This window comes from Diadema setosum, chromosome 14 (assembly GCF_964275005.1).
Source record: "Diadema setosum chromosome 14, eeDiaSeto1, whole genome shotgun sequence".
Lineage (NCBI taxonomy): Eukaryota > Metazoa > Echinodermata > Echinoidea > Diadematoida > Diadematidae > Diadema > Diadema setosum.
In genome coordinates, this window is record NC_092698.1 from 34,632,801 (window position 1) to 34,658,857 (window position 26,057).

General features: G+C 37.6%; 1 protein-coding gene across 1 annotated transcript in view; it reads left to right on the forward strand.

The window, feature by feature from the left end:
• LOC140238313 (macrophage mannose receptor 1-like) overlaps window positions 1-26,057 on the forward strand; it is a 57,572-nt gene that overhangs the window by 6,308 nt on the left and 25,207 nt on the right. Inside the window, exons 2-24 of the mRNA XM_072318247.1 lie at window positions 406-554; window positions 1,793-1,911; window positions 3,199-3,329; window positions 7,079-7,296; window positions 8,379-8,464; window positions 9,267-9,376; window positions 9,933-10,145; window positions 10,778-10,897; window positions 12,145-12,177; window positions 13,212-13,370; window positions 15,132-15,220; window positions 16,502-16,661; window positions 17,346-17,504; window positions 18,349-18,437; window positions 19,029-19,194; window positions 20,889-21,062; window positions 21,557-21,673; window positions 22,223-22,333; window positions 22,805-23,032; window positions 23,400-23,624; window positions 24,209-24,369; window positions 24,843-24,953; window positions 25,678-25,793. Coding sequence (XP_072174348.1) covers window positions 406-554; window positions 1,793-1,911; window positions 3,199-3,329; window positions 7,079-7,296; window positions 8,379-8,464; window positions 9,267-9,376; window positions 9,933-10,145; window positions 10,778-10,897; window positions 12,145-12,177; window positions 13,212-13,370; window positions 15,132-15,220; window positions 16,502-16,661; window positions 17,346-17,504; window positions 18,349-18,437; window positions 19,029-19,194; window positions 20,889-21,062; window positions 21,557-21,673; window positions 22,223-22,333; window positions 22,805-23,032; window positions 23,400-23,624; window positions 24,209-24,369; window positions 24,843-24,953; window positions 25,678-25,793 — 3,244 coding nt within the window. The remainder of the gene's footprint in view (window positions 1-405; window positions 555-1,792; window positions 1,912-3,198; window positions 3,330-7,078; window positions 7,297-8,378; window positions 8,465-9,266; window positions 9,377-9,932; window positions 10,146-10,777; window positions 10,898-12,144; window positions 12,178-13,211; window positions 13,371-15,131; window positions 15,221-16,501; window positions 16,662-17,345; window positions 17,505-18,348; window positions 18,438-19,028; window positions 19,195-20,888; window positions 21,063-21,556; window positions 21,674-22,222; window positions 22,334-22,804; window positions 23,033-23,399; window positions 23,625-24,208; window positions 24,370-24,842; window positions 24,954-25,677; window positions 25,794-26,057) is intronic.

A 26,057-nucleotide genomic window follows, 5' to 3' on the forward strand; every position in this document is an offset into this window, starting at 1 on the left:
ATAGCTATGTGCATTCAGTTTTGTGCATATAGTGTGTGTATTGCCTGTAGTGACATATTTATCCATTGTAGGAAAGGGAGCTTCCCAACATGTGAAATTTGTTTAATATTTTTTTCATTTTAAGATAATTGCATAGCCTGTAAAAAAGAAAAAAAAAAAACCAACAACAGCAACTACAGGCCTACGTTAGGTGAGATATCATTCATGCCATGTACAAAGTCAGAATGCATCACAATTTTAAAGACACAGAGTACAGGTTTGCATTAATATGCCCTTTTATAGCACATCAGTTGCTATTCAGAAAGCATATATTTGTTACACTGTATGTGTTTCTATATGTGCTTGTTTTTGAATCTCTTTACAATTTGTATATCCTCTCTACTGTACATGCTGTGAACTCTATAGTTTACAGTCAACTCTGCCCCCATGGCTGGTCGTTGCTGGGTGACAGTTGCTACCAAATGTTCACTGATAAGAAGACCTATCATGAAGCTGTCCTGGCGTGTAAGAATGAGGATGGAGACTTGGCCATGGACAAAACATCTGCTGTCCATGTAAGTACAAAAACTGTATCAAGTTGACCGCAGCTGTTCTTAGTGGAGAGCATTGCGGAGCAACTATCTGTGATATATACTGTGAATCTAGGTCTAAGTTTTATTTATCTATGATTTGTCTATTATCTGCAAGTAACTTGTAAATGTAATTGAAATCAATTGATATCTAAATTTAGTGCAGTGTCTTTAGGTGAGTGTCATCTTGATATTTGGATTGAACGAATTCAGTACACAAAGTATCATACCAAAATTCAGAGGCATTGTCTTTGTATTTTTGGGAACATTTGCCCCATGGTTTGTTGTTATTATTTAATCAGATACAATATAGTTTAAAGGATTAGTTCAGCCAGTTGTTGTTCAACTCGGATGAAATGGTACAAAATCAAAGTGACCTGGGTTCTCAGTGAGAAATAATCTATTTGAAAATAATCTTCAATTATTTGTTATTGTAAGTAAGTCCAACATGGTCTAGACTTTTTTTAGAATAGAGTGTTCCTTGCGATTTTGGTCTTTTTTGGGATCATTCAACCTCTGTCACACTTTGTGACATTAAGATGTGTGTATCTACTGTGTAGTGCAGTTGATGGTAATTCAAATTGCTGCTGATAATAATACTAATACTGTAAATTTGGACTGATCAGTGGATATAGGAGAATGAAGAGAGGACATATACCGTGTGTGTGTGTGTGTGTGTGTGTGTGTGTGTGTGTGTGTGTGTTTATGTATGTAGATTTTATAAAAATCCACAGAAAAGAGATGGATATGTGTGACATGAGGAATAAATTGTAAATTGTTATATGCTGCAATGCTGGTATACAGATACTTCTTCAGTCACTCTGATTCATTCCTTTTGGGGTTTTGATCTCAATCAATTCCTCTGCGTGAGGATTCATTGTAGCTTGCAGTGTGATTTTTCATAACGACCGACGCTGGTAGGGCATAAAACATCCTTGTACTTTGATGCTTCCGGATTATTGGATTCTTTCCTGGTTCAAAGTTTCCATGTGCGCCACCTTCACACTTGGAGGCACAGTCTTTTCTAGAGCTTCCAGTTTACATTTACTGTGATGACTAACTTGTCAAAGGGCATTTACTAAAATCTGGCTGGAAAGTGGCTTTTCATTTTCAGTGTAATGAATTATGCTTGAGTTGTGACCCCATGACCTTACAGTCCAGAAGTCAGGGACAGTACCACATGACCAGGTCATGCCAATGATTACCTCCAAACCTACTCGCAGGCTCTCCTTAATACAATGACCTCGGATGCTGGGTTGGCTGCCTACATCGGATTGTCAGACCTAGCAGGAGAGGACCAGTTCTCGTGGGCGGATGGGTCTCTTCTCCTGGATTCAGAGAAGTAAGTTGAGATACTGTAAAACGAGGAATACTTGTGTGCATTCTATTTTTGTAAATTTTTCGAGAGCCAAGATTCGCGATAAAATGCACACGAAAGTTCTTTCCTACGCTATGCATTGAATGCCAGTGGCAATTGGCAAAAATTTCATGCCTTGCAAAAGGCCATTGGTTCTATTTGTTGAAAATTTCATGCCATGAATATATATCATGTTTTACAGTTGATTACAATGGATATTACCATGCCTTTGCATGTGGGCTTCTGTCTTTGAGGCTGACTGTGATTTATGTCTTTTATATTACATGAAAGGGAAAGTGAAGGGCCAGTTTAATTATGGTAAGTAAAAAAGAATGAGAGAAAACACAACAATAATCTAGATGTATTCACCTCATTTTGATGATTTTCTTCTTCTCCTCATATCTTTTTTGGTTGGATATCAACCCAATTCTTGAATTTCTAGTTTGCTCTTTGGGGATGACTTGCTCCAGGTATGGGCCAGAAACTTTCATATTCCATGAGTATGAGAATCTGGCAAAGTATATCTATATATCTATCTATCTATCTATCTATCTATCTATCTATCTATCTATCTATCTATCTATATACTTTAAAGCTCTGGAAAACTTAAATGTGTACAGTATCCACAGTGCACACAGCTAGAAGCATACTTTGTGATTTAATAATTAAAAAAGAAAAGTCATCCATCAATTAATGTACAGGATTGCTGAGATCACTCCGGTTCAACTAGTGGTAAGTTTAGTGCAAGTCAGCACATGTTGTAAATTCACGATGCATTATAAACTAATCTAACAATTAGAGATGTGAAATAATTACTGTATTTAGCATTAAGTGGAAATGATATTGATGATACCCCACAATTTTTCAAGCAATAATTTTGGCATCTTTTCATTCATTCATTCACTCATTCATTTATTTTTCATTTCCAACAATGTATATAAATATATCACAAAAAGTGAATACGGTACATATAAATAATAATACAAAGTAAAGGATAAGTTTACAGAAAACTTGTAAGTATACGAAAATGTTGGAAATGGGTAGGAATGCTAAAAAGCATTTTTTTTGTTGAGCAGAAAGTTGCTCAACAACAGCAGCAACAACACCAACAACAACAACAGCAACAACAACAACAACAACAATATAATATTCCACAAACCTGAAACCTTAGAAAGTGTAGACTCTCGCATTGTAAGTTGTTTGAAATCCCTTCTTTTTTTTTTTTTTGGTGAATTATGACTCAACTCTTAATAATATATATTTCTACTACAGGCGCTGGGATACTGGTGAACCTAATGACTATGGCACTGATGGAGAGGACTGTGTTGTTACAAAGAAAAACGGAAAATGGAATGACTTAAAGTGTACCAATACCCGTGCTTACATATGTGAGCGAGACAATGGTATGTAGCATCAAATGAGCGTAGTTTTGCTTTAGCCGTATTTCTTTTGATCTTACAGGAATTGGAATACTGGTGAACCAAACGAGAATACTGATTTCGATCGCTGTGTGGTGGTTGCTCAGGGTGGCAAATGGAATGACATCTCGTGTGACCTAACTAGGGCCTACATTTGTGAGCGAGACAATGGTATGGGGATGTTATACTGCATATATATGCACGTCATTGCTGTTTGTAATACATTATCCAAGGTCTTCTTGAGATTGGCTGGATACTACCCAAATTCCTACCAATATCCCTCCCCCCCCCACCCCCTCCCCAACTCTGCTGCAGCATCATCTTGTACACACCAGTCATCTTTGAATAGCATTTGTGGCTCCCTTTAGTTAATTTGTTTGAGTTAGTATTGTAAGATCTGGACCAAATTTTAGAAAATATGTTAGGGTAGCAACTTTTGCTGGAATGGCAACCTCCCATAGCAACTGCCAACCACGAAGCTGTATCCTTGTTGTTACCATGGCAATTGCCATTCCAGCAAGAGTTGCCATCAGAGCAACTCTTTATGAAATGGAACCAAGGTTTCTAAGTCTTCAAGACATGTGGGTGTTTGTAATCACTGTAATGGTGGTTACCGTCGTGATGAGTTAAGTGCTTGTACCTGGCTAGTTATTGAAAGACTTCAGCCATGGAATCTGTTGTCATTATATGCTGAAAAAAGAAAAAGAATGTAGTCTGCTTTTGTGAAATTAGGTCTAGAAAAAGCTGGTAAAAGATTTGGTCACAAAGTGTGAAAGACATCATTTCAAACGCTTGGGCAATAGTGAGCAAAGTAGTGCCTGCTGCAAGTGGAATGGCAACTTTTATTGCTTTCATTTATCTTGCACAAAACATGCAAGTTTCTTGTTGTAGTTCTAATTCTAATTTCAATTCTAATGTGACAGGCAACATGTCAAGAAAGGCCATCATTTTACATAGGCTGCTTTTTCGTATTTCTTACAAATGGCTGCCGTGTATAAGCTTGATTGAACAAGCTTGACATATTCCTTTGATACCATCATCTGTACTACAGTGTAATTATGTCTTCCCATCAAGTTATCTATTGTGAGTTTAACCATTATCCATCTCCCATGTCATGATTTTAGATAGAGCAAGAAATGATGAATTTCTCACATAAGGTGCTGGTAAAACATTGAGAAGTTTAAGATCACGAAGTCTTCACAATCTTTTGTTGTCCGTCCACACTGGCCAAACTTCTTGATCTTTGGATCAAGAAGTTTAAGTCATTAGTGTGCATGCACAAGAATGAATAAAGAGCACACCCTCTGATTGCTACTGATTGTGATGTAACAACACAACAGCTGTGCGCTTCTGAGGCACTGCCCGAAAGCAGGTGGTGGACTGGCCACATGACAAACTTTGCAAAGTTTCAGACTCTAGCGTTCACACTGGCAAAAGATCAATAAGTTTGGCAGCGGTGGGGAAATATCCCTAGTTTGAGTGGGAAGATTCGCCAGAAATTTTGCAGGAAGTTTGCGGTCACACTGGCAAAACTTTGAGATGGTAAAGGTTGCGATCTTTAAACTTCTTGATCTTTTGACAGTGTGACTGCGGCAAATAGTTGAACTTGCCGTTTGAGAATTATGATTACCTTCATGGGATCAAAATTGTATGGAATAGATGTACTTCTTTTGATCGAATGTCTAAAGTGTGTAACTGCTGTAGAGTGAAGAATAAAAACCTGGCTGGAAAGAAGAAAATTGTGCAATAAAAAGCTTTGCAGTTCTCTACTCATGATCAATGCGTCAAAGTTGTACAACTTGACGTGAGGCTGACATGCATAAGATCATGCATTGTGTTTCTAAGTCAATCTGTGTATAATCCCAATTGTATTTATGTATTCATCCATTGTAGTCTTGAATAGTTGCTTGTCTGTACATGTATGTGCTGTCTTCATGCTTTGTTTTGTTTTTGTTGCGCTGTGTATAATATACACTGTACATATTATGTACATGTACATCATGCTTTTTGCTATGCCAAGTGGAATGCACCCCCAAAATTTTTGTGAGTATGTTAGTATTTGTATGCATTTAGTGTTATTTGTTATAAATGAGCTCCATTTTATGTACAAATAACGTTTTGTAGTTTGATCAATAGTCTTTATTGCATTGCTTTTACTGTGTCTGCCTCTTGTAACTTTGCTTGCTGATGACTCTACTGTAGCTATTTGACCACCCAAAGCCAGTATATCATAGATTTTGATTAATTATTCTGGTACAATGTAGTACAATGACAACACATTATTGAACCTGTTTGACTGGTCTTGCTTCTGATCTTCTTATTTTCATAATCCAATTTGGATAGATTTGATAAATCCTGTAACTATCTCCAGACATTTTTTTTTTCTTTAAAATCTTCTGATGGTATGGTAATGATATTCAGAATATTAACAAGAAAAATGATGTGCATTTAAACAGGTGATGGACGGAAAAGAACTACACTGTCTTGTATCCCTAGTTTAACATCTAAAGTAGATAGCTCTAAGACATTGAACGACTTTACTGCTATTTCAGTACACCCCATACATGCAAAATCATAGATATGGTATGTATATCGTTGGTTGAGGGTACTACTCTCTTTTATTTTCAGTTATCAATTTTTCTGCAGTGGATTTTTCAGTTGAGTGGAATTCTTCAGTGATTCATACTTAGGTTGTACCTTACTGATTTCAGCATTTGCTGTTGTTATACCATAGAGATGTCTTACTGCTTACCAGTGTCCTGCAAACAAAGAGTACAACAGCTTTTAAAAGTGTTGACCTTGAATATTACTTTCTTACCTGTTGCTTTTTGATGAGGGCAACATCAAATATGAATCTTCCATGTGTTGAATTGCTGCATGATGTATGTTCGTTCGTTTGTTTGTTTGTTTGTTTGTTTTCAATATTTGTTGTATATTTTCATAACATGTAATCACAATGTATGTTTAATCAATTATTTATCCATGCATTTGTCAATATTATATGCCGCTGCTCAGTTGTATGCTACTGTCATATCATTAGGTTATTTATCTTTCTGTTATGAATTCTCAGATTTGATAAGATGTTCTCAATTTTTCTAATAATTCATATTACATATATATTTGTTACAAGGGTAGGCTAAATAAAGGTAGTCCGATTTAGATTTGAATGAAACCAAAGGTTTCAAATGAAAATTCTATAAATGTTTACTTTTTTCTATTTTGTCTTGTTTTTGTTGTTCAGTTTAGAAAGACATATGTGTAGTATTTCATTGTTTGTATCAATATACAAAGCTGCCCCTACTTTACTAGGTAGCAGTTATAAGAGACCATATCCACTGTGAAAAGTCAAGGTCGGAATCAGACATTTTATGGTTCTCTATATTTTGCCCTCTTCTAGCATATCAATTAATACGTTAGTACTGTCCTATTGACTTGAACACACTCTAGTTATGAAATTTCAGGAAATTAAGCATATCAACACTTTTGATTCAAACAAATTAATGAAGATATGAGTCAGTACAAAAAACAATTAAATGAATTTCAGTGAACATTTTTTTTTCTCAAAATAACTTTTTGCATTCTCGTTGAAACATTTCGCGTTGGCACAGCTAGCGACAAATGAAATTTAGATACTAGCAATGTGATGGTGCCATAACTTGAAGTAATATTGGATTATAAAAGATGCAGAATATATGTTTAACTTTGTGATATGTGCACTTGTTCCCATGTTGTAGACATCCCACTGAAGTGCGATGAAAGTGATGGTTGGTATACGGCAGATAGCAAATGCTTCAAGTATTACAGTAGCAAAAAGAACTGGGATGATGCGGTGAGCTACTGTAGGACTGTCGGGGGAGATCTCGTCTCCATCCACTCTGACCCTGAACAGCAGATGGTGGCAAATACTGCCACGGCTGCTGGTGTGACCTTGTGGATTGGTCTGACTGACAAGGTATGAATGTGTTTCATTCTTATGATCTCCATCTATCATCATTATCTTCACCATTATCATCATAATCTTCATCATCATCATCATCAACATTGTCATCACCATCATCAGTATCATCATTATTATCATCATCATCATCATCATTATCATTGTCATCATCATCATCATCAGTATCATCATGCCCATGTCATCACATGCCGTCAATCCCTCGTTTGAGGCGAGACCCCATCACTTTAAAGAAGCTGATGGGGTGTTACGATTCTTCGTTTGAGAGTTAGGAGTCGAAGTATTTGTCCATTGCAAATTAACTTTCTGCTCAGGCCTGACAAACCAGGAGGCCAAGCCAGGGTTTAATGACTACAGCAGCTGTCGTATTACGTAAGAGCATGATAAGGATATCTGCCTGTGGCAGACCATTCACAGTGAACTCAATTTTTTCTATCCTTTCTAAAGTTTTCAATTTTATATTCTATTGAGAAATTCTATGGTCATCCATTTTACATTTCGAACGAAAAAAATTGACCCGTAAATAACGAAAATACAGGAATAAGAAGGAGCTATATAGCCCATGCCAAAACCAAAACAATCTCCTCCTCTCGCGGTGCCCCCCCCCCCCCCCCCCCCCCCCCCGTGGCGCTGTGGTGATGACTGATGCTTAGATTAGGCCAGGGTCAAGAAACAGGTGTTTTATATCTTTGGTTTTTAAGTCATTGATTGCCAAGATATACACTGGCATTATTTACGGGGTCTAGCCCCTTCAAACGAGAGATTTGCGTCATGATTTTCGTCACGTGAGAATGAGAAGGGTGTTACGTTGCCACTTAACCCATAGTTTTCGAGACAACTAACGCCCTTTTCATTCTCAGCCGACATTTTGTAATATTAGTCATGGTTGCAAATATTTGTACATACATTGCTAGTATGGGAGATTAATGATCAATTTTCTAAATCTCCATATGCATGTTTAGGTATATATCTTGTCTTCTAGATATTTGTATTATGAGCATAAAACCTGCTTGCCTGTTATTACTGGAACAAAAACCCCACATCTGTTCTATGTCTATTTTATTATGTGCCCTATGAAGGAAGGCAATGCTGCTGGAAACTATGGATGGAGTGATGGTGAAGCTTACAGCTACGCCCAGTGGGCAACCAATCAACCTGATAACAGGTGTGTCATCTTGGCATGCTATTGTAACGTAACATTTTCGTAACTGTTTGTCTAACAATGAGGCTTGTATGATATTTCTAGAGAGACATCGTTCTCTTTTGATTCGGTCAAGAAAATAAAGAACAATTCCTTCCAGTTGTATTTATCTTCTCTCTTTAATTGTCAAGCAAACACAGTCACATCACCCCTATCCAAAAGAGTCTTCATTGGTTACCTGTACAGGAGCGTATTAGGTTTAAGATACTTCTGGTTTATCATGTCATTAAGGGAACAGCTCCTGATTACAATGTATGTTTGTTTTGTCAATACCAACCTACACAAACTCTTCAATCCTCAACTTCTGGTCTCTTACACATTCCGCTTTCTTGGGGGGAACAAGCTTTCGATCATGCTGGACCAACACTGGAATTTACTTCCATGTGAGCTGAAAGACTCAAGCTCCAAAACATCTTTTAAGAGTAACCTAAAATCCTGTTTGTTTGACAGTACGTTTTGAAGGCAGACTTTCATGTCTTCTTTTTCATCTTCTTCTTCTTTTATGGTATATGTATTTTCAATCTTTTTGCTTTGTTGCAAAGCACCTTGAGCATTTAATCAGAACAGGAATGGCACTATAGAAATTATGTGTATTATTATTTTTAATATTGTTATCCACCTGTTGCTTGGATTCCTTTCTTTTTTTCTGTACTTAGATTTGAGTTAACAAGAAAGTGTAGAATTACTCGAAACACTGTATTTCACTTCATTTTTTGGCCGTATTCAAAGTCCGTAGCACATATTCAATATGTCAATTTCTTTTCAGCTATTACAACCTAGGTGGTGACTGTGGGGAGATCGCTTCCACCTCTAATGGAAAGTGGAGCACAGCAGCCTGTACATCAACCAGGGCTTTCATGTGTGAAAGGCCAGAAGGTGGGTGCATGACCACATTTTCGTGGTCACATAGTCTCCTGCCTAGGGATCTTGTGTGTCATGGGGTTAGGGTGACATGATATTGTACCAGTCTTTTGTTGTCATAGCTGCCATTTAAACTTTACTCATTGCCATTTTACTAGCACAGTGAGTGAGGGCCATAACAAGATACAAATTTGTAAAATGCTCATTTTGCTTGCTTGATCAGAAAGCTGTTTCTGAGCTGCATGTCACAGGGCAATTTTTATTTTTTGCACAGGGCACATCTAGGGCCTAACGAGCAGATTTTTTTTTTCTACTCACATACGTCTACTACCTTCAGGGGGCCCATAGTGTATCCTGCGTTCTACAGACTCAAGTTTATACAAATAATCCGCTCATCTTTTTTTTCTTAGCACAGGAAAAAGAAGGAGGTTCAACCATGCAAGTATTAAGGAAAGGCAACCAAGCTTGAGTAATGACTGCAGGGAAAGGCATTTTTTTCTAAAACATTTGTGCAAGTGATGAAATAAGAAAAGTTTTGGCCAATCTCGTGGTTCCCTTTGACCTTTAACAGGAAGCTGTCCAGATGGCTGGCACCTGTTCAGGGGTTACTGCTACCAGTACAACACCAACCAGCCCTCAACATGGTCTAAGGCAAAGTTCACCTGTGAAGCACAGGGCACGTATCTTCTGACCGACTTAAGTGCTGCAGAGAACAACTACATTGTTGAGCGGATGGCTGACTTCAGTGACGTCAATGTTGATTCTGTTTGGCTAGGACTTTCTGGTAAATGATTTTACCAAAAAAAATAATAATGATAATGCAGAAAGTATGATTGCCATATAATTTCTTTAACTATTTCATCTATTTTGTCTGTGCTTTCACTCTCTTTTAGTTTCTACCAAAAACACTACATGATCAAATGTCATCAGACTGGTTTAAGAAACTTATCAAACATCTCAATTTCAATTATCTTATTCATTTCATATGTTGTATAATATCTTTTATATTTATTGAATTCACACACTGTATGACAATATTCATATTACCAGTATGTTGCACTTGCAGAGATGTGTGTTAAACTTTCTATAGACACTTGTGAAAAGGCACCTGATCAGTGGATGTTTTGTAAAGTCCCAATAGTCCCACACATTTTTCAGTAAATATTCAATCCTTTAATCAGGGGGAAACTCTCCAAATGGCAATCACCATGTGCAACATTGACTTAAGAGAAAAATTCAACTCAGAAATATAGATGATAATTATATTATAGATGCTTGAAATTAGAAGAACAGTTCACCGGACTCATTCAATGATTTTAAGTAAGATTCTCTTCAGTTATTGATGTGATTTAGTGGGTTTGTGTAGGAGGATGGTATATATCTGTGTATATCTCTCTTCTTCCTTGCCCCTCTCAGACACAGAGATTGATGATAGTCTACAGTGGGTAGAGAGCAGTAGCCTTGGCTACACTAACTGGGGCTCCTCTGGCTTAGCCCTCAGGAATGGGGTGGATGACTGCACTTACATCACAACAGGTATTAACCCACTCAGCACCACATCTTTAGAGGACCATTGACATTCTGTGCGGTATACCAGCAGTGTTAACCAGTAGGAACAAGAGGGTTAAACTCTCATAGAGACATTTGTTTTGCCTCTCCTCTCCATAGTTTACTCGGGTTATATACGCTGAGAGATCTCATCTTTTAGGGAAGTGTTATCTCAGTAAACATATTTAGTCCTTGACAAGTTAGCTCACTGGTGAGAATATTGTTACTGGCATTACCCAATCTTCTTTAACTCTCTCAGATCCATCATCTGAAAATGCCATTCACCATGTGTACTGGAAAATTGGCAATGGCAATCAGAGAGTTAACCAAAGAAAAGCCTGAGGCTGAGTATATAGTGAATACAGTGATACTGGAATGTGAGCTGCAGTGATGAATGTTTTGTTCCTGTTGCAAATATTTTTTATGTCTCATCCATTTGAGTGTTAGCCTACAGTTGTTCCCTAATAGTGCTAGGATGATAAGAGATTGGGAGTAAGTTGAATTTCAGACTGATACTGTACAGCTTCTGAGTATGAGACAACTACATATCGTTTCATCCAATTCAATTGATATTCGCGTAGTATTTGTGTTTGTTTTCAACTGTGAAATTATTTTTCTCACGTTTCTCTACATTTCATTGAATCCTAGCTAAAAGTGATGGTACATGGAGTACAGGCAATTGTGATGAAAGCCGAGTTTTCATCTGCAAAGTTGTCGCTAGTAAGTTTGCTGCTTGCATCCCTGAGATTCTTATAGTCAAACAGTGACTCATTAAACATGTATTTTAGGTTTTTTGTTTGATCCAATATGACAATAACTCATTATAAGTTCAAAAATTCCATGGCAGATTTCTTGAGCAGTGTAAGTGGATGCCATTAAGGAAGTTGCGTATATGTGTAAAGCAGATCTGAGTAGGTTATAGGTATGTGTGTATTTCTGCTAGGCAGCTCATGAGTAGCAAAGTTTTGTGAATGTGTCTGTGTTTTCTCTTTATTTTTCTATTCAGTGCAATATGATGGCAGTAATTTTAAACTCCACAGTAATGAGCTTTTAGCCTTTTTTTTCTGTTGTTGTATAATTCAGGTTAACACTATCTTATCTATATGAGCAGAAAAGTGTGTTTGAGAGATCCAATTTCTTAATGAGAATTGAATCTCTGTTATCGTAAAGTACTTTGATCTGTTTGATCAGATTATAAAAATTTGATTTTCTCTCCTTTTCCTCTCCATTTGCAGCTCAGCCTATCATGTCCCTCACACCTGGTGTAGGTAAGAAGAGTGTTCATCATTCTTACAAGTTAATAATGAAACAAGTGCACTGAGGAAAGCCAATGCTGCATACGATTTTGGTGTCTTAAAAAAAAAAAGATACAACCTGTGTGCATAATTGAAATCATTCTCAACAACTGTGTTCAAGAAACAGAATAATGTCATAGAGAGAGGAAGTGTTTTTCTTTCTATTGATGTCAAATATACAAAGGATCTTGTGGCTTAGACTTTGCATCTCATAATAAAGACTAAAGGATACATCAAATGATTTGTAGCATTAGTGGAATACTTGTCACTGCCTTCTCTGGATCTTCTGGACATGACTGGCAGTGTAAAGGTCTTGGCTTGTCTTTATTTAGGACACAACAGGTGTCAAACCTGTCATCACAGTTTCTACTTTGTCATAAAAAAAAATGAATAGATATCGCATCTTTTGAATTACTATTTGGAGTAAAATTTATGTGTTTGTATGTTTTATGAATGATGATACATGTATAGGGCTTCTTTTCAAGCCTTACCAACATTCTTCTCAACCATGCAAGCTGTAGATATGCAGTTGTATCATATGTTGTCAAACTAGAGGTCAGTATTTACTCTGCTTCCTCGGAATGAAGGAGAGAATTTTATTTTGTACTGTTCTTTTCATTGTCCATTGCAGTAGTGTGCATCTTTCCACAAGAAGTCCACAAGAAGGCCAGTCTGTGTATACAAATAGAAGCAGTGGAACACATGAAGAATTGATACACTGTAAAACGGGAAATGTTCATGTGAATTTTAATTTCGCGAATTTCGCAAGAGCCGAGTTTCGCAAAATTAAAAGGCATGCTAAAGATCTTGTCTACACTACATGCATTGAATGTTAGAGGCAACTCGCGAAAATTTCATGCTGCGAATAAGGCTGTTGGCTCCCATTCGCGAAAATTTCATGGGCGAAAATATTGTGTTTTACAGTAGTGCAGTCCAGGACAGAGTTACATGAATTCCTAAATCAATTAAAACTATTTTTTTAATACAACAATTGTCTTCCATCGCAGCCATCAGTACATGTGACGCAGGCTGGACACTCTTTGGAGATAAGTGCTACTACTTTGAGTGGGCTTCACAAGATTTTGATGATGCCGAAACATCTTGCACCTCAAAAGGAGCTCATCTGACCAGCATCCTGAGTGAAGAAGAACAGATGTTCCTGACAAGTGAGTTATTTAGACTATCATTTTGAAATCACTGGTATGGGGAAGTTGCTCTGGGTTTTCTCTGACACTTGATTTCAAGTGTTTAAAGTGTCTACCTTTAGATTGGGTGTATTCTAGTGTGAATATATGTATATCATGTTTTGTGTACAGTATTTCACAAGATGTCTTTTACAAGATCAAAGTTAAACTTTGTAAAATGAATATACAAATGTGTATAATATTGATAAAATGAAGTACATATAGCGCTCGACATTAGTGGTGGCCCTGTGGCCCGGGACCATTAAAAATTTATGACTGGCCACCAAATTACCAATGAGCCTGTCTTTTTGTGGCCTGATTGGATTGCTAAAATTCAAAATGGAACTTTATATGTGACCCTGCACCTCAAAACAAACAAAAAGTCGCCAGACATGAATATTTAGTTAAGACCATATTCTGAAAGAACAGACTTTAAGCTTTAAAATGATGTATAACTCAAATCAAATGGACTCTCCTAACCTATCTAAATATTAGAAAGAAAGCACAAACTCAGGAAAAGTGTGAACTGAGAAAAGAGGCTCTGAAGCGTATCCGGGCAATTACCCCCAGAGGGCAATTACCCCCCCGGCTAAATACTGGTTAGTGGTAAGGTTAGAGTTAAGATTAGGGTTAGGGTTGGGTTTAGTGTTAGGAGTTTGGGTTATGGTTAGGATTAGTTTCAGGATTAGGATTAGGATTAGGGACAGGGGAAGGGTCCGGGGTAATTGCCCAGGGGGTAATTGCCCTAGACCCCTCTGAAGTACAGTGTCTATTCAAGCGCTTAGTCTTTACCAAACCGTGCTGGCTGTGCGATGAATGCGACAAAAAACAGGAAGTCAACCACCAGAGTAACAACAATGAAGGGATTATCAGATTAAACTGAAATTAAGCATGCCTCATTAACACATTCTGTCCATAATTAATGCCAACTTTCAAAGCAGTAGCACTATCGCTTCAAAAGTTATTAGAGTTAAAAGTGAAGAGTGTGGACAAGGTTTTTCAGAAATGAAAAAGGGATTCTAAAGACACACCCAATCACACTATTCTACCAAAAATGTTCGAGATAAACTGCTAAAAAAACACACTTTCCTGCCCGTTTTATGATACCAAATTTTAGCATAATGTGAAAGAAGACCTGCTCTTTCAGAAAATATGAAAAAGTCAAGTTCGGCTAGGTTGACCCATTTCATTTTCAGTCCTCACGCAAAATCAGTGTGTGCGACTTTATGTTCGTTTTGAGGTGCACGGTCACATATATCCTTTCATTTCAGGCCACCAAAATGCCAAGCTCAAAGATTTTAGTGGCCCTCACTAGCCACCAGAGAATAATGTTAGTGTCAAGCCCTGATACAGTATCTATCTGTCTATCTATCTATCTATCTATCTATCTATCTGTCTATCTATCTATTTATTTATCTATCTATCTATCTATCTATCTATCTATCTGTTTGTCTCTCTATCTATCCATCTATCTATTTATCTGTTTATCTATCCATCTATCTATCTATCTATCTATCTATCTATCTATCTATATATATATCTTTATCTATTTATCTATCTATCTATATATCTATATATGTATACATCAGTACACATATAAAATGTTTGTGGTATACTCCCTTCTGCAGCCCACAATAGATGTTCCAATTGCAAATTTACTAATCTGGCATGATAGTATAGAGAAAATGATGAAAAATTGCATGAAACTGCTCTCTCAATTTTCACCTTTGTATCTTTGTACAGTGCGGACTAGAATGGGAGGCGTCTTCTTATGGATAGGACTGCATGACATTGTGTCGGAAACTGATTACTCCTGGACGGATCATTCTAAAGTGAGATATTTTTTTTAATCCTTTGTCTTGGTTTTATCCTTCATTGTGAGAATTGATAAACATGATCAGAATTCTTAGATCTATGACAGTTTATTTAAAAAAAAAAAAACAAGCACATGACATCATTCCACAAAAAGTTGGTTTTTTTTATGGTTTTGCAGGGCAACTGCTCAAGCACATTATGGGTAATATATGTTGCTGTCAGAATGATAATTGTAAATATTGAACATTCTACATATGTTGATATTTCATTATGTTCATAAGTTCTTCTGTTAAAGTCTGATTCTAATTTGCTAATTAAAGGTCAGCCCTGCATGAGAACCTTACCAGAGTTGTTGAAGAGGTAATTGTGGCATCTATATGATGAGGCAGTGCGAGTCTGTAGTCCCAAACCAGGTAGAGGATATATGACAGAGCTACTTCACAAGAAGGGGTTTTGAGTTTATTGTCAACACCGACACAGTGTTACATTTCACACAAGTTTCTGTGTTGCTCTTTTCATGAATTAAGTCAGCAAAGAAATTCAAAACCCAAATTCCCTATCAAGTTCCTATACTCTCTACTTCCAAGTCTGATCTCCTCTTGGTCTAGGGAAGGTCCCCAGTCCTCTGGCCTCAAAATTTGTTTCCATCCCTTTTTAAAATAGAGATGATTTAAGTATCTATAGCCCAGATGCAGCTGGGGGAGAATCTTTGGTCTTCCGTAACTCAGTGTCACAATAAGGAAAAACTATCTGAAGATTCGCAAGATGAAGACCAGAATATTCAAGAAGACCAACATGAATTTATAATAGATTGTCCAGACAGAAATACAAGGAAAGTGGCGAGATCATTATAGCGTGAATGAAAGAAGGTGTAATAAGGCAAGTTGTCTCGAATTGACAGTTTGCCAAATTTAGATTGAAATGCAAGAAAGGAATGAGAAGAGATGGAAAGATGAAAGGAAGGAGGTAAGAACAAGGACACAGATGAGATTGAAAGCAAAGATTGAGCAAAAACGTGGGCAAGGTCGCAAAGCAGGGATGAAGCTGGTCTGGACGAATAGCACAAAAGTTGGATGGTTACTACAGAAAGAGTTGTGTACATATTGTCTGGTTTTGCACAGAGAATTCACAAGTCTGCACATCATTTTTTTGACACGGAGAACATCATAAAAACATGAATACACAGCATACAAACGTATGATACACATAATACAAGGAATTCGAAATCCATATGATTAATGATTATTACCTCTTATTGTTATGGTGGTGATGATTAATTCTATCCATGTTTGTAAAAGGTCGTATTTACAAACTGGGCTCCCAACCAACCAGACAACTGGCGATCAAGTGAGGACTGCGTCCATCTTCGGTCATCAGAAACCCAGGCTGGCCTTTGGAATGATATGAATGGTGATTCAAACAAGTTGGCATCCATCTGCAAAAAGGCCACCAATGAAGGTGAGTACTCCCTTACATGCACAACACTTCCAATGACACAAAATATTGTTTTTAAGGGAGTGATAGTTTTAAACTATGAAGAGTGAAGAAAAAGTGAAAAGCCTACTGAGAGATTCTGTGAAATAATACAGAAATGATAAAGTCTTTAAAGCGGTATTGTTAAATCTTGTCTATTCAATACACATTTGTCTTTCTCTTATATAGTTGTGATACCAATATATATTGTTTAAAGGGACTGTACAGTACTGGTTGAAGTAGGGATTCATGTTTTGAACATTCCTAAGTGAGATAATGAAAAGCCTCTTATGAAATATGAAAGAGCATGTAATTTTAAGAAGGATTCAACGTTTATTTGATGCAAATTGGTTTTCAAATGGCTGAGATATCCCAAAAAGTGCTAATAATAAAAGGCGACATTCCCCAACTTTATTAGTATCTCTTTGTTTCACCGTGTTTTTGGATATCTCTGCCATTTCAAAACCGATTTTCATCGAATAAACTTTTGATACCCCTTAGAACCGCATGCTCTTTGACATCATAGAGTGGTTTCTGAATATCTCACAAAACGTTAAAAGCTAAATCTTCACCTCGACCAGAACTGTACACACCCTTTAATTCATACATCTATTATGAAAGTGATTGAATTCTCTGCAACCTCTGATTTGAATATGTCATCTTTTGCAGCCTTTGCCACATGTGAGGCTGGATGGCTGGCATACGGCAATAAATGTTACTACTTTGAGTGGAGCAAAAAGAACTTTGCCGACGCAGAAAATGCCTGCTCGGCCAAAGGTGCCCATTTGACCAGCATCAACGACCAGGATGAACAGGACTTTCTGAGTCGTAAGTCCATTAAATTCCAGCACCACCACTGATTTGGAATGAATGGGAGGGGGTGGGGTGGGGGTGAAGTAGGGCAGAGCTAGGGTAGGGGTCGTTGGAGTGAAAGAAGATAGGGAGGGGTTGTTGACTGGGGCAAGGGGTATGAAGGGTGGTATGGGGGGGGTTTGGTTGAGGGAAGGGTTGTGGCAGAGGGGCAAGGAGTAGGGATAATTGTTGGTTGTGGGAATGGGTTGGAAGGAACTTTAGGACTTCGGCAAGAGGTGGGAGGGTTGATAGGTGTGGGGAACAGATGGGGAAGGGTTGAGGGAGTGTTTGAAGGGCATGGGAACAGGGATGTGGGAAGATAGGGGTAGAGAGGGGTTGTTTAAAGAATGTGACTAATTTTCTCTCAGAGTACCACTTGGTGTAGGTATGAAACAAATGCATCGTGGTGGATAAAGTATGTCAAATTTCAGGATTCATTCTCAAATGACTCACTATACACATTTTCCAAAAATGTTTTAGACCCTTTTGTTCTACCACTTTGTACAACACTCTCACTTTCTGAAATGAATGAGATGCATGAAGCATGCATAGATTGCTGTTGCTTTATTTTTTTGTGTTTGTGGAATTTGCTATCAGATGCAAGATATATGAACCTAATGAAACAATAATCTAAGCAGCTAAAAATGTTATGTTATTCAGGTGTGGCGTTAGTTGCACCATTGGAATTAAATGGGAAAAATGAGTGTTTTGTTTCCTTTTGACATTTTTATGAATGGAGATTACTTTATCTAGCCAAGTGATGTACAATGCGTATACCTGTATAGGTAAGATGCATTTTTCTCTCTTTCAATCTGCATAGTGCGTGCCAAGGTGGGCGGGGCTGAACTCTGGATTGGTCTCCATGACAACTCAGATGAATCAAGCTTTGTGTGGACAGATGGCTCACCAGTAAGAATAAGCATTTAGGATACCGGGGGTACTCTACATTCAACCCTTAATCCATATTGTGTCACCATGCACATTTTTCCTATTGGACTGATGCACATTGGTTTGTTATACTTAGTAATCTTACAACTAGCTCAATCTTTAATTAATCACTGATGGTGATTAGAAGCAAAAAACATGGCAAGTTGAGCCAGGTGTCTGAGCACTTACAGGGTTAAGTTACTTTACAATTCCAGAGCTCCATTTCATGACAATTAACCAGTTATACTTGTTGTTGACAAATGTTGTCATGATGGTTGTAATGATTATGAGATTCAAGAGTAAATTAGTGGGGAAACCTTCACTAAGTTCGACAACAATCTCCTGAGCAGACAAATCTATATGACCAACAAATTCCCACTTTAATGTTCCACATTGAGATGATATGAGTGCTAGATAGGGGACCAAATTTTTCCTCATCATCACAAATTAATATCCAATCAAGTGAGATGATTCCCATACATGGTGTGTTTATATGTGCAACCATTCCCTCTCGGTCAGGTATGAGGTTTGGAACATTTTGAATATATCATATTTTTCTTCACATATCCACAGTACAATGCCAATACTTTCAGTAACTGGGCTCCAAACCAGCCTGATGATTGGCAGGGAAAAGAAGACTGTGCCCACATGCGGACAGGGAGTTCAGCTGGCTTGTGGAACGACAGGTTCTGTGACTCCAGTCTGTTGGCGTCAGTCTGCAAGAAAGACCTTATTCTCAGTGAGTGCTGTACACGCCGAATATTTCGAGAGGTTTTTATTTTCGCGAATTTCGCGAGACAGGTGCTATTCGCAAAATTCAAGACGCGCGAAAATATTGACTCTGATCCCGATGTGGATGTGACGTAGGCGTTTGCATTTCTCCGTTCAGTACAGGACCCCACGGTTGTGAATTTAACCACTCGCGAAATCGTCGGGAATTCCCGATTCGCAAAAATGCGTACACAGTATGGTGTATCAGAGTTAACTGAATGGCTTATGCTTGAAGTGTAACACTGTGTACCAGTCTTGTGTTGCTGCCTTGAATTCTCATGGGTGTGAGGGAAGAAGCTGTTTACATGGTAAAAATATTTGTTTACCATTCAGCAGCGTTAAGTGTAACCGACCAGTAAGTACAGTGCAAAGTAGTGGAAAAGTCTAGTGTACCAGCTAGCATTTAAATGAGTGTGGAAGTCTAGTGTACTTGTATTAGCATGTAAATGATGTAGAAGTCTAGTGTATCAACATATCAATTAATGTAGAAGTTTAATGTATCAGCATGTAAATGAGTGTAGAATTCTCTAAGAGATTTGGCAATTAAAGCATGCTTCAATTGTAAGAATAGATTTTGTGTAGCATTCTGAGTTTACAGATTTTAAGCGTATAATGAAAAATCCAATAAAACATGTTATACTGCTATTATATAGAAAGTTGTGTTATCATCACATTTTTGCAGTGTTGGTTTAATAGACATGGTTTCAAAGTTGCAGATAAAGCGTTGTTATAGTGCTATAATGGACAAGCAACACTACATTGGGGATTGATGTGAATGTATCTACAGATCAATATAGATTCAGATTTCATTGGCAGTCATGTGGTAATACAGAGTTTTGTATTAAGTGTGTCCTCCTATGTTTGTGTGTTTGTGACTGTCACACTTTTTTATGCATGTTGTTCCTATGTCCTTTTTTTTTTCAATGTCGTTTTTTTTTTTTTATCCCTTGCTTTCAGGAAGTACTGCAAACCCTCTACCTACGCGTGAGTTACACTAAATGTTTAATGATTATTTGGTGTAAATTTTTTATCTGAAGTTGTAGCCTTTAAAACAGGGAGATATTTAAGCCCTGTATTTACCCTGTATTCATCATATCACTGTAGTGTGTTTATATACACTGTAGATATATCATTGGCTGAGAACCAGAAGGGCTTATGTGCAGTTTAAGGGGGCATTGAGTTATTGGTATCATATTTTGATCTTCTCTACATTATGATGTCAAGATTAAATTATTTTCATTTTCAGTAAAATGTTGAAAATCAAAGCCACAAGTGTTCCATTTATCCTATATTTGGAACAATGCTTATAAATCTACCCACTTTTGATTGAATAAACTCTTTATTTCATGAAAATTGATTGTTTTGTTTTTATTTCCGCTCAAATCTGATATCTGACGTGATAACGCCTTTCTGGTTTTCAGCTGATGTTGTGTTCTCTTGTATGTGAGCATATTAGGATTTATGTGTGTATTTTTCATACTAGATAAAAGGGGATTAATTTCTGTGTCTGGGAGCTAAATAACCCCTTATATGTTCAGAAACATTTCAAAAACCTGATTACACAAGCACTTGCTAGTGTGGAAACCCTACTTTGAGACTTAACGTATGACAGGTGCTAGTGGTAATGACATAATTGAACACAGTTTCCCCTTAATTATACAGCTCAGTATAATAGCCACTGCGGCACTGGCTGGGAGTATGAGCCCATCAGCGGGAACTGCTACCTGTTCCGGGACTGGGACTACAAGGATTGGTACACTGCCAGGGAGGCATGTCAGTTAGAAGGAGGGGATCTGGCTAGCATTGTCTCCAAGGATGAACAGCTTTACATGAATGGTAAAGACTCCTCTTTCTTCTTCATTTCTTTCCCTTCCTCATCTTCTTTCTTTTATTGTTTTTCCTATTTAATTCCCTGAAATCTGCTTTTTCCTAATTGTCTTCATCTTCTTCTTTTCTACTTTCTTTTCTTCGTCTCTTCCTCGTCTTCTCCTCTTCTTCCTCCTCCTCCTCTTCCATCTTCCTCTCTTGCATCACCCACAAATGCCTCTTTTGTATACATTCAGTTACTCAACATTTAATGTAACAAGGACCAAAAATTAGCAGTAATTATTTCATTTCTCACTAAAATTCAATGAGAAAAATGAATTTACTTTATAGAACTGTTTGTGAACTAATTCTACACTACATTCCATCTTTTATTCAATATCATATTTTAACAATTAAACACAATGACGTTAATCTCCTACTTGCTTGAGTGATCTTGAAATCCCCCAAAGCATTCTGAATTATCAAAGAGAATACATAACTCTCTATCTCATCCTACATTCCAGCACGTTTGGTCTTGAGCCAGGCGGATGCCCTGTTTATTGGTGGAAATGATTTCAACAGAGAGGGCGGATGGGGGTGGAGTGATGGAGAAGGTTTTGCCTACGTCAACTGGAATGCGGGTAAGTACCAGTAACCTAGTTACACTTTGACATTGACGAGTTAAGGCAAACAAGATGCATGATAGGATATTTGATGTCAGACCTGATTTTGAAAGAGGAGGTAGTTGGTATTAAAATGACTTTATTTGAATCTATGGTTCCTGCCTTGCCATCAGTACTTGAAGGGATCTATGTTCCTTATGTCTCTAACCAGGAACATGAAGATGAATACAAAAGACATGGCGGTTGAATTGTTTGAAGGGAAATGTCAAGTAGGTTATGTTTGCATTAGTCCCATGGCACATATATATATTACATAATTTGATTTGCCCCCAGGTCCTGAAGTACTAACTTATATATCTTTGGTCCATGAAAATTCCACAAGATTCATACAAAGATGAAGCAAAATTTCCTATTTGTTGAAAATGCTGATTTCTTTCAGTTTGTATGTGTTATATTTTATATTTGATTTTTTAAATTTGCAACATACATTTCTATGTTTAACACTTTGAATCTCCCCTTATATTACAAGCAAGTGTTCATTTTTTTACAAACACATTTTGCCAACAGGTGAACCTAATGATGTCAACGGTGAAGACTGTATGGAAATCTTCACAAGCACTGATAACTGGAATGATATCAACTGCTACAGACAAAGAGGTTACATCTGCAAAAAGAATGGTTAGTACATCTCTATTATCCTCTGAGGGTATTTGCAGTTTTGACACCTGGTCATGTTTATGAAATATTGCATCTTTACTATTACCATTTGAACTGTTTACTACCTTACCATGTGTCAATAAGCTTTGGTCTGTTGAAGTAGCTGAAAATTGTTAAAAATTATATTGCTGACAAGTGCATTAACATTCTTGTGATTTCACATGAGAGCATCGACACAATTTCCATTCTTGTGTGGAAACATGTATGAAAACAAATTTCTCCCATAAAGTGGATCTTGTGATTCAAAACATTTCTTTGTTCTCATAGCCGAGTTGTAATAATGTCATAGAATATGGAGATGATGGAAAAATCACAGAAATGTAGCATGCATTACTGTACAACCTGTTAGCATGAGGTAGCAGGTACTTATGTGTTGCCACCTTATGAACACTTCTTCATGGTTTACATTTCTACTGATTGTCAACTGTGTAGGATACCTAGTGACGCATTTCACCGTCCAAAATAACCGGCTGGAGCTAGGAACTGGGAGCCTAACGCTGTCTGACGTCTTTGCCGATGAATGCGCGCAGCAGTGCGTCAAGATGAACAGCTTCACCTGCCGCGCCTTCAACTATGACCGGGCCAGCAAGAAGTGCACCTTCTTTGACACAACCTCTTCCAGTCCCATGTCTGATGCAAATGTTGATTATTATGAGAGACGTTAGTATGCCTATAGCTCTCCAGGAGCAGATTATTTTCTCTGTATCACCATTGACAAAATCATTTTTTGAACCACGAATATGTTTTGGTTCTTTATATCTCAAAACAATGAGATATATTACTCTCTATGTTCCATCTCTTTCCCTAGATGACTCTCATTGTCCATTATCAGGGCATACTTTTTTTGTCCATTGTGGTGTTACATTATTTGTATTCTTGCTTGTAATGTTGTTGTTGTCTTTTGTATTGCAACCAATAAACTTGACTTTTCGCACTCCTACACAATCTTTCTGCCTATTTTTTTTCTTTCTCTTTATCTCTCTCATGTTGACCCTGACATTAATCCCTGCTTTTATTTCTCCACCAGAGATGGAAGTTGTGGATCCTGTTGATCCCACTGTCCCACCAAACTACCGCTGTGCCGATCATTGGTCACGCTATGGTGACAACTGCTACTACATTCTCAGTGATGCCCAGAGCTACTCTTCTGCCCAGACTAGCTGCGGTAACATCAATGGCGTTTCAGGGGGCAAGCTGGCTTCTATTCATGACAGCAACGAGAACAGCTTCATCAGAGCTCTTGCCAATGAGAGTAAGATAAATCTCTCTTGGAAGTTTGAGAATCAATTCTGTGACAGTGCCATTGGCAGTGGAATTATTAATTCCATTATCAATTATTAATAATTAATGATAATGATGATGAGGATGATGACATCTATAACAATCATCATCATCACAACCATCATCGTCAAGCGCACTTGATCCATATGCATCTGTAATTTGAAGTAGTAGAAATCATGTTGAGGTAGCAGTACTAGTAGTGGGCATAGTAATAATAGATGCAGTAGTAGCAGTTGAAGTAGTAGTGCCCAGTAGTAGGTGTAGTTGTAGTAGCAATAGAAGTTGTAGTATTAGTAGCAGTTGTAATAGTTTTTGTTGTAATTGTAGTAGTAGCAGTAGTGATAGTAGTAATTGTTGCTTTAATGTTTGCAATAGACAGTTGAATCAGTGTTATGATTTACCTTTTATATCTTAATGGCAGTGGTACTAGTAATTGTAAAATTAGCAGTGATAATTTCCTGGCTTCTGAGATGGAGGTGGTGGGGGGGGGGAGGGGAGTGTGTGGTGTCTGGTGTAGCTAACAATCTGATCTCTCTGTTGATCTCATTGATTTAGATGGAGCCACAGGCAAAGTGTGGATTGGGTTGAATGACCTTAACGACCCCATGTCCTTCCAGTGGGATGATGCCACACCAGTTGACTTCTCCGAGTGGAATCATAACGAACCAAACAACTACCAGGGCAGGGCAGAGGATTGTGTGGAGATGTACTCCAATGTACGTATGTCAAATGATAATTATTTGAGATATAGATCATCTCCATATTGTCTCTGTCTGAGCTGTCCACTTTTTTTTATAATTTTATAACAAAGTGAAGAACAAAATTCAGCGGAAGACAGTAGTGTAATATAGAACTTTCACAAATCATTCTTTTGTGATAAGGAGACAGTTTAGGATTTTGTTGTTTTACCACATAAAAAAAAAGAATTGCCCCCAAAAGTCAGGATTGAATCCATGTTGTTGAAGAAAAAAGAAAGATTGCCAATGAAATATATAATCTAAGGCATGTAGCTACAGCTTTAAAGAATTCTTAAATCCAAATGATGTTCAAAACATAAAACTTTGCACCTTGATGAAGGCTAACATTTATCAAAGCAATTAGTGGGCAGTGGTGTGCAGTACATGAGTCCATCTATGCCGTGGTGCCAAAACTATACATGTATAGATGATGATGTTTCTTTCCCTGACAGAGCTACTGGAACGACGGTCTTTGTGATAACAACCGAGCTGCAGTGTGTAAAAGACCCAGAGAGAACCTACCAGCCACTCAATTCCCTATCACTCCTACAGGTTGCAGTGGGGTAAGTGACTACCAGTGGATACCACCTCATTTCAGCCATCTCATCCAATCTGGTAGAACTATAGTGTGCATCCTCCTCTAGCCACCATTCAATAGACAGCTCTGAGTGAAAGTTATGCAGTGTGAGAGTGATGAGTACAGTCCTTTCAGCAGTGATGATTCATTTTGTGTGCTGTAGCTGAAGAACTTTCACCATGATGATAGATATGTTACTACTTGGTGAATGAAATAGATACTTACCTCATAAAAGATTTTCAAAATAGTGAAAGAAAAGCAACAGTTAATTTTTGATCTCAGGAGAATTTGACAGTTCAGGAGAAGGCACCCACCTAATGAAAGTCAATGCAAATGTCTTGAAACCTTGTATTTTAGGGTAATTAATTGAAGGTGCTATTCTTGGTTATGTGATTGATGTCTTTTAGATTCTGCTCCCTCTCGCTTTATTAATACACTCTATCACCAGCATACTTCAAAATTTGTAAAATGTAAAATCTTCAGGTCATCATCTGTGTGCATTCTTCACTTGTGTACCCTGTCTCATGCATTTATTTTCTACAGATTTTTAGCAAAGTCTACAGTGTAATCCTTCTCATGATATCATATTTAGTGTGCATTATTTGCAATTAATGATGACTGTTTGCCTGTGGCATATCTAAAAAGAAAAGAAAGAAAAGGAAGCGTATGTGCACAACTACTGTATTCCTTTCCTTTCTGCCTTCTAACAGAGTGATACTGCCTACAGCTACTACTGCTACTCTGTCTCAAGTTCAGCGAATAATTGGGAGGGCGCCCTCGCTGACTGCAAAAGCAAGGGTGGTGATCTGGTGTCCGTCATGGACAGGTGAGGTTTGTAGAGGGCGTAACATTCAAATCTGAGAAGGATGCATGTCTCTGTTTCAGGCTTTGATGTGTGTCTTTTGATAGCATTTTACTTGTAATTCTTGCTTTGTTGTTTGATTTGATTTGATTTCACTTGATATGATTTCTGCATTCCTTTTTCGTATGTGATTGTAATACAAAGTCCATTGAACAAAGTGATTCAGTGATGGTTGAAGCGAACAGTAGAAATACTTAGAAACAGGTAAGTGATTGGCTTGAATGTACA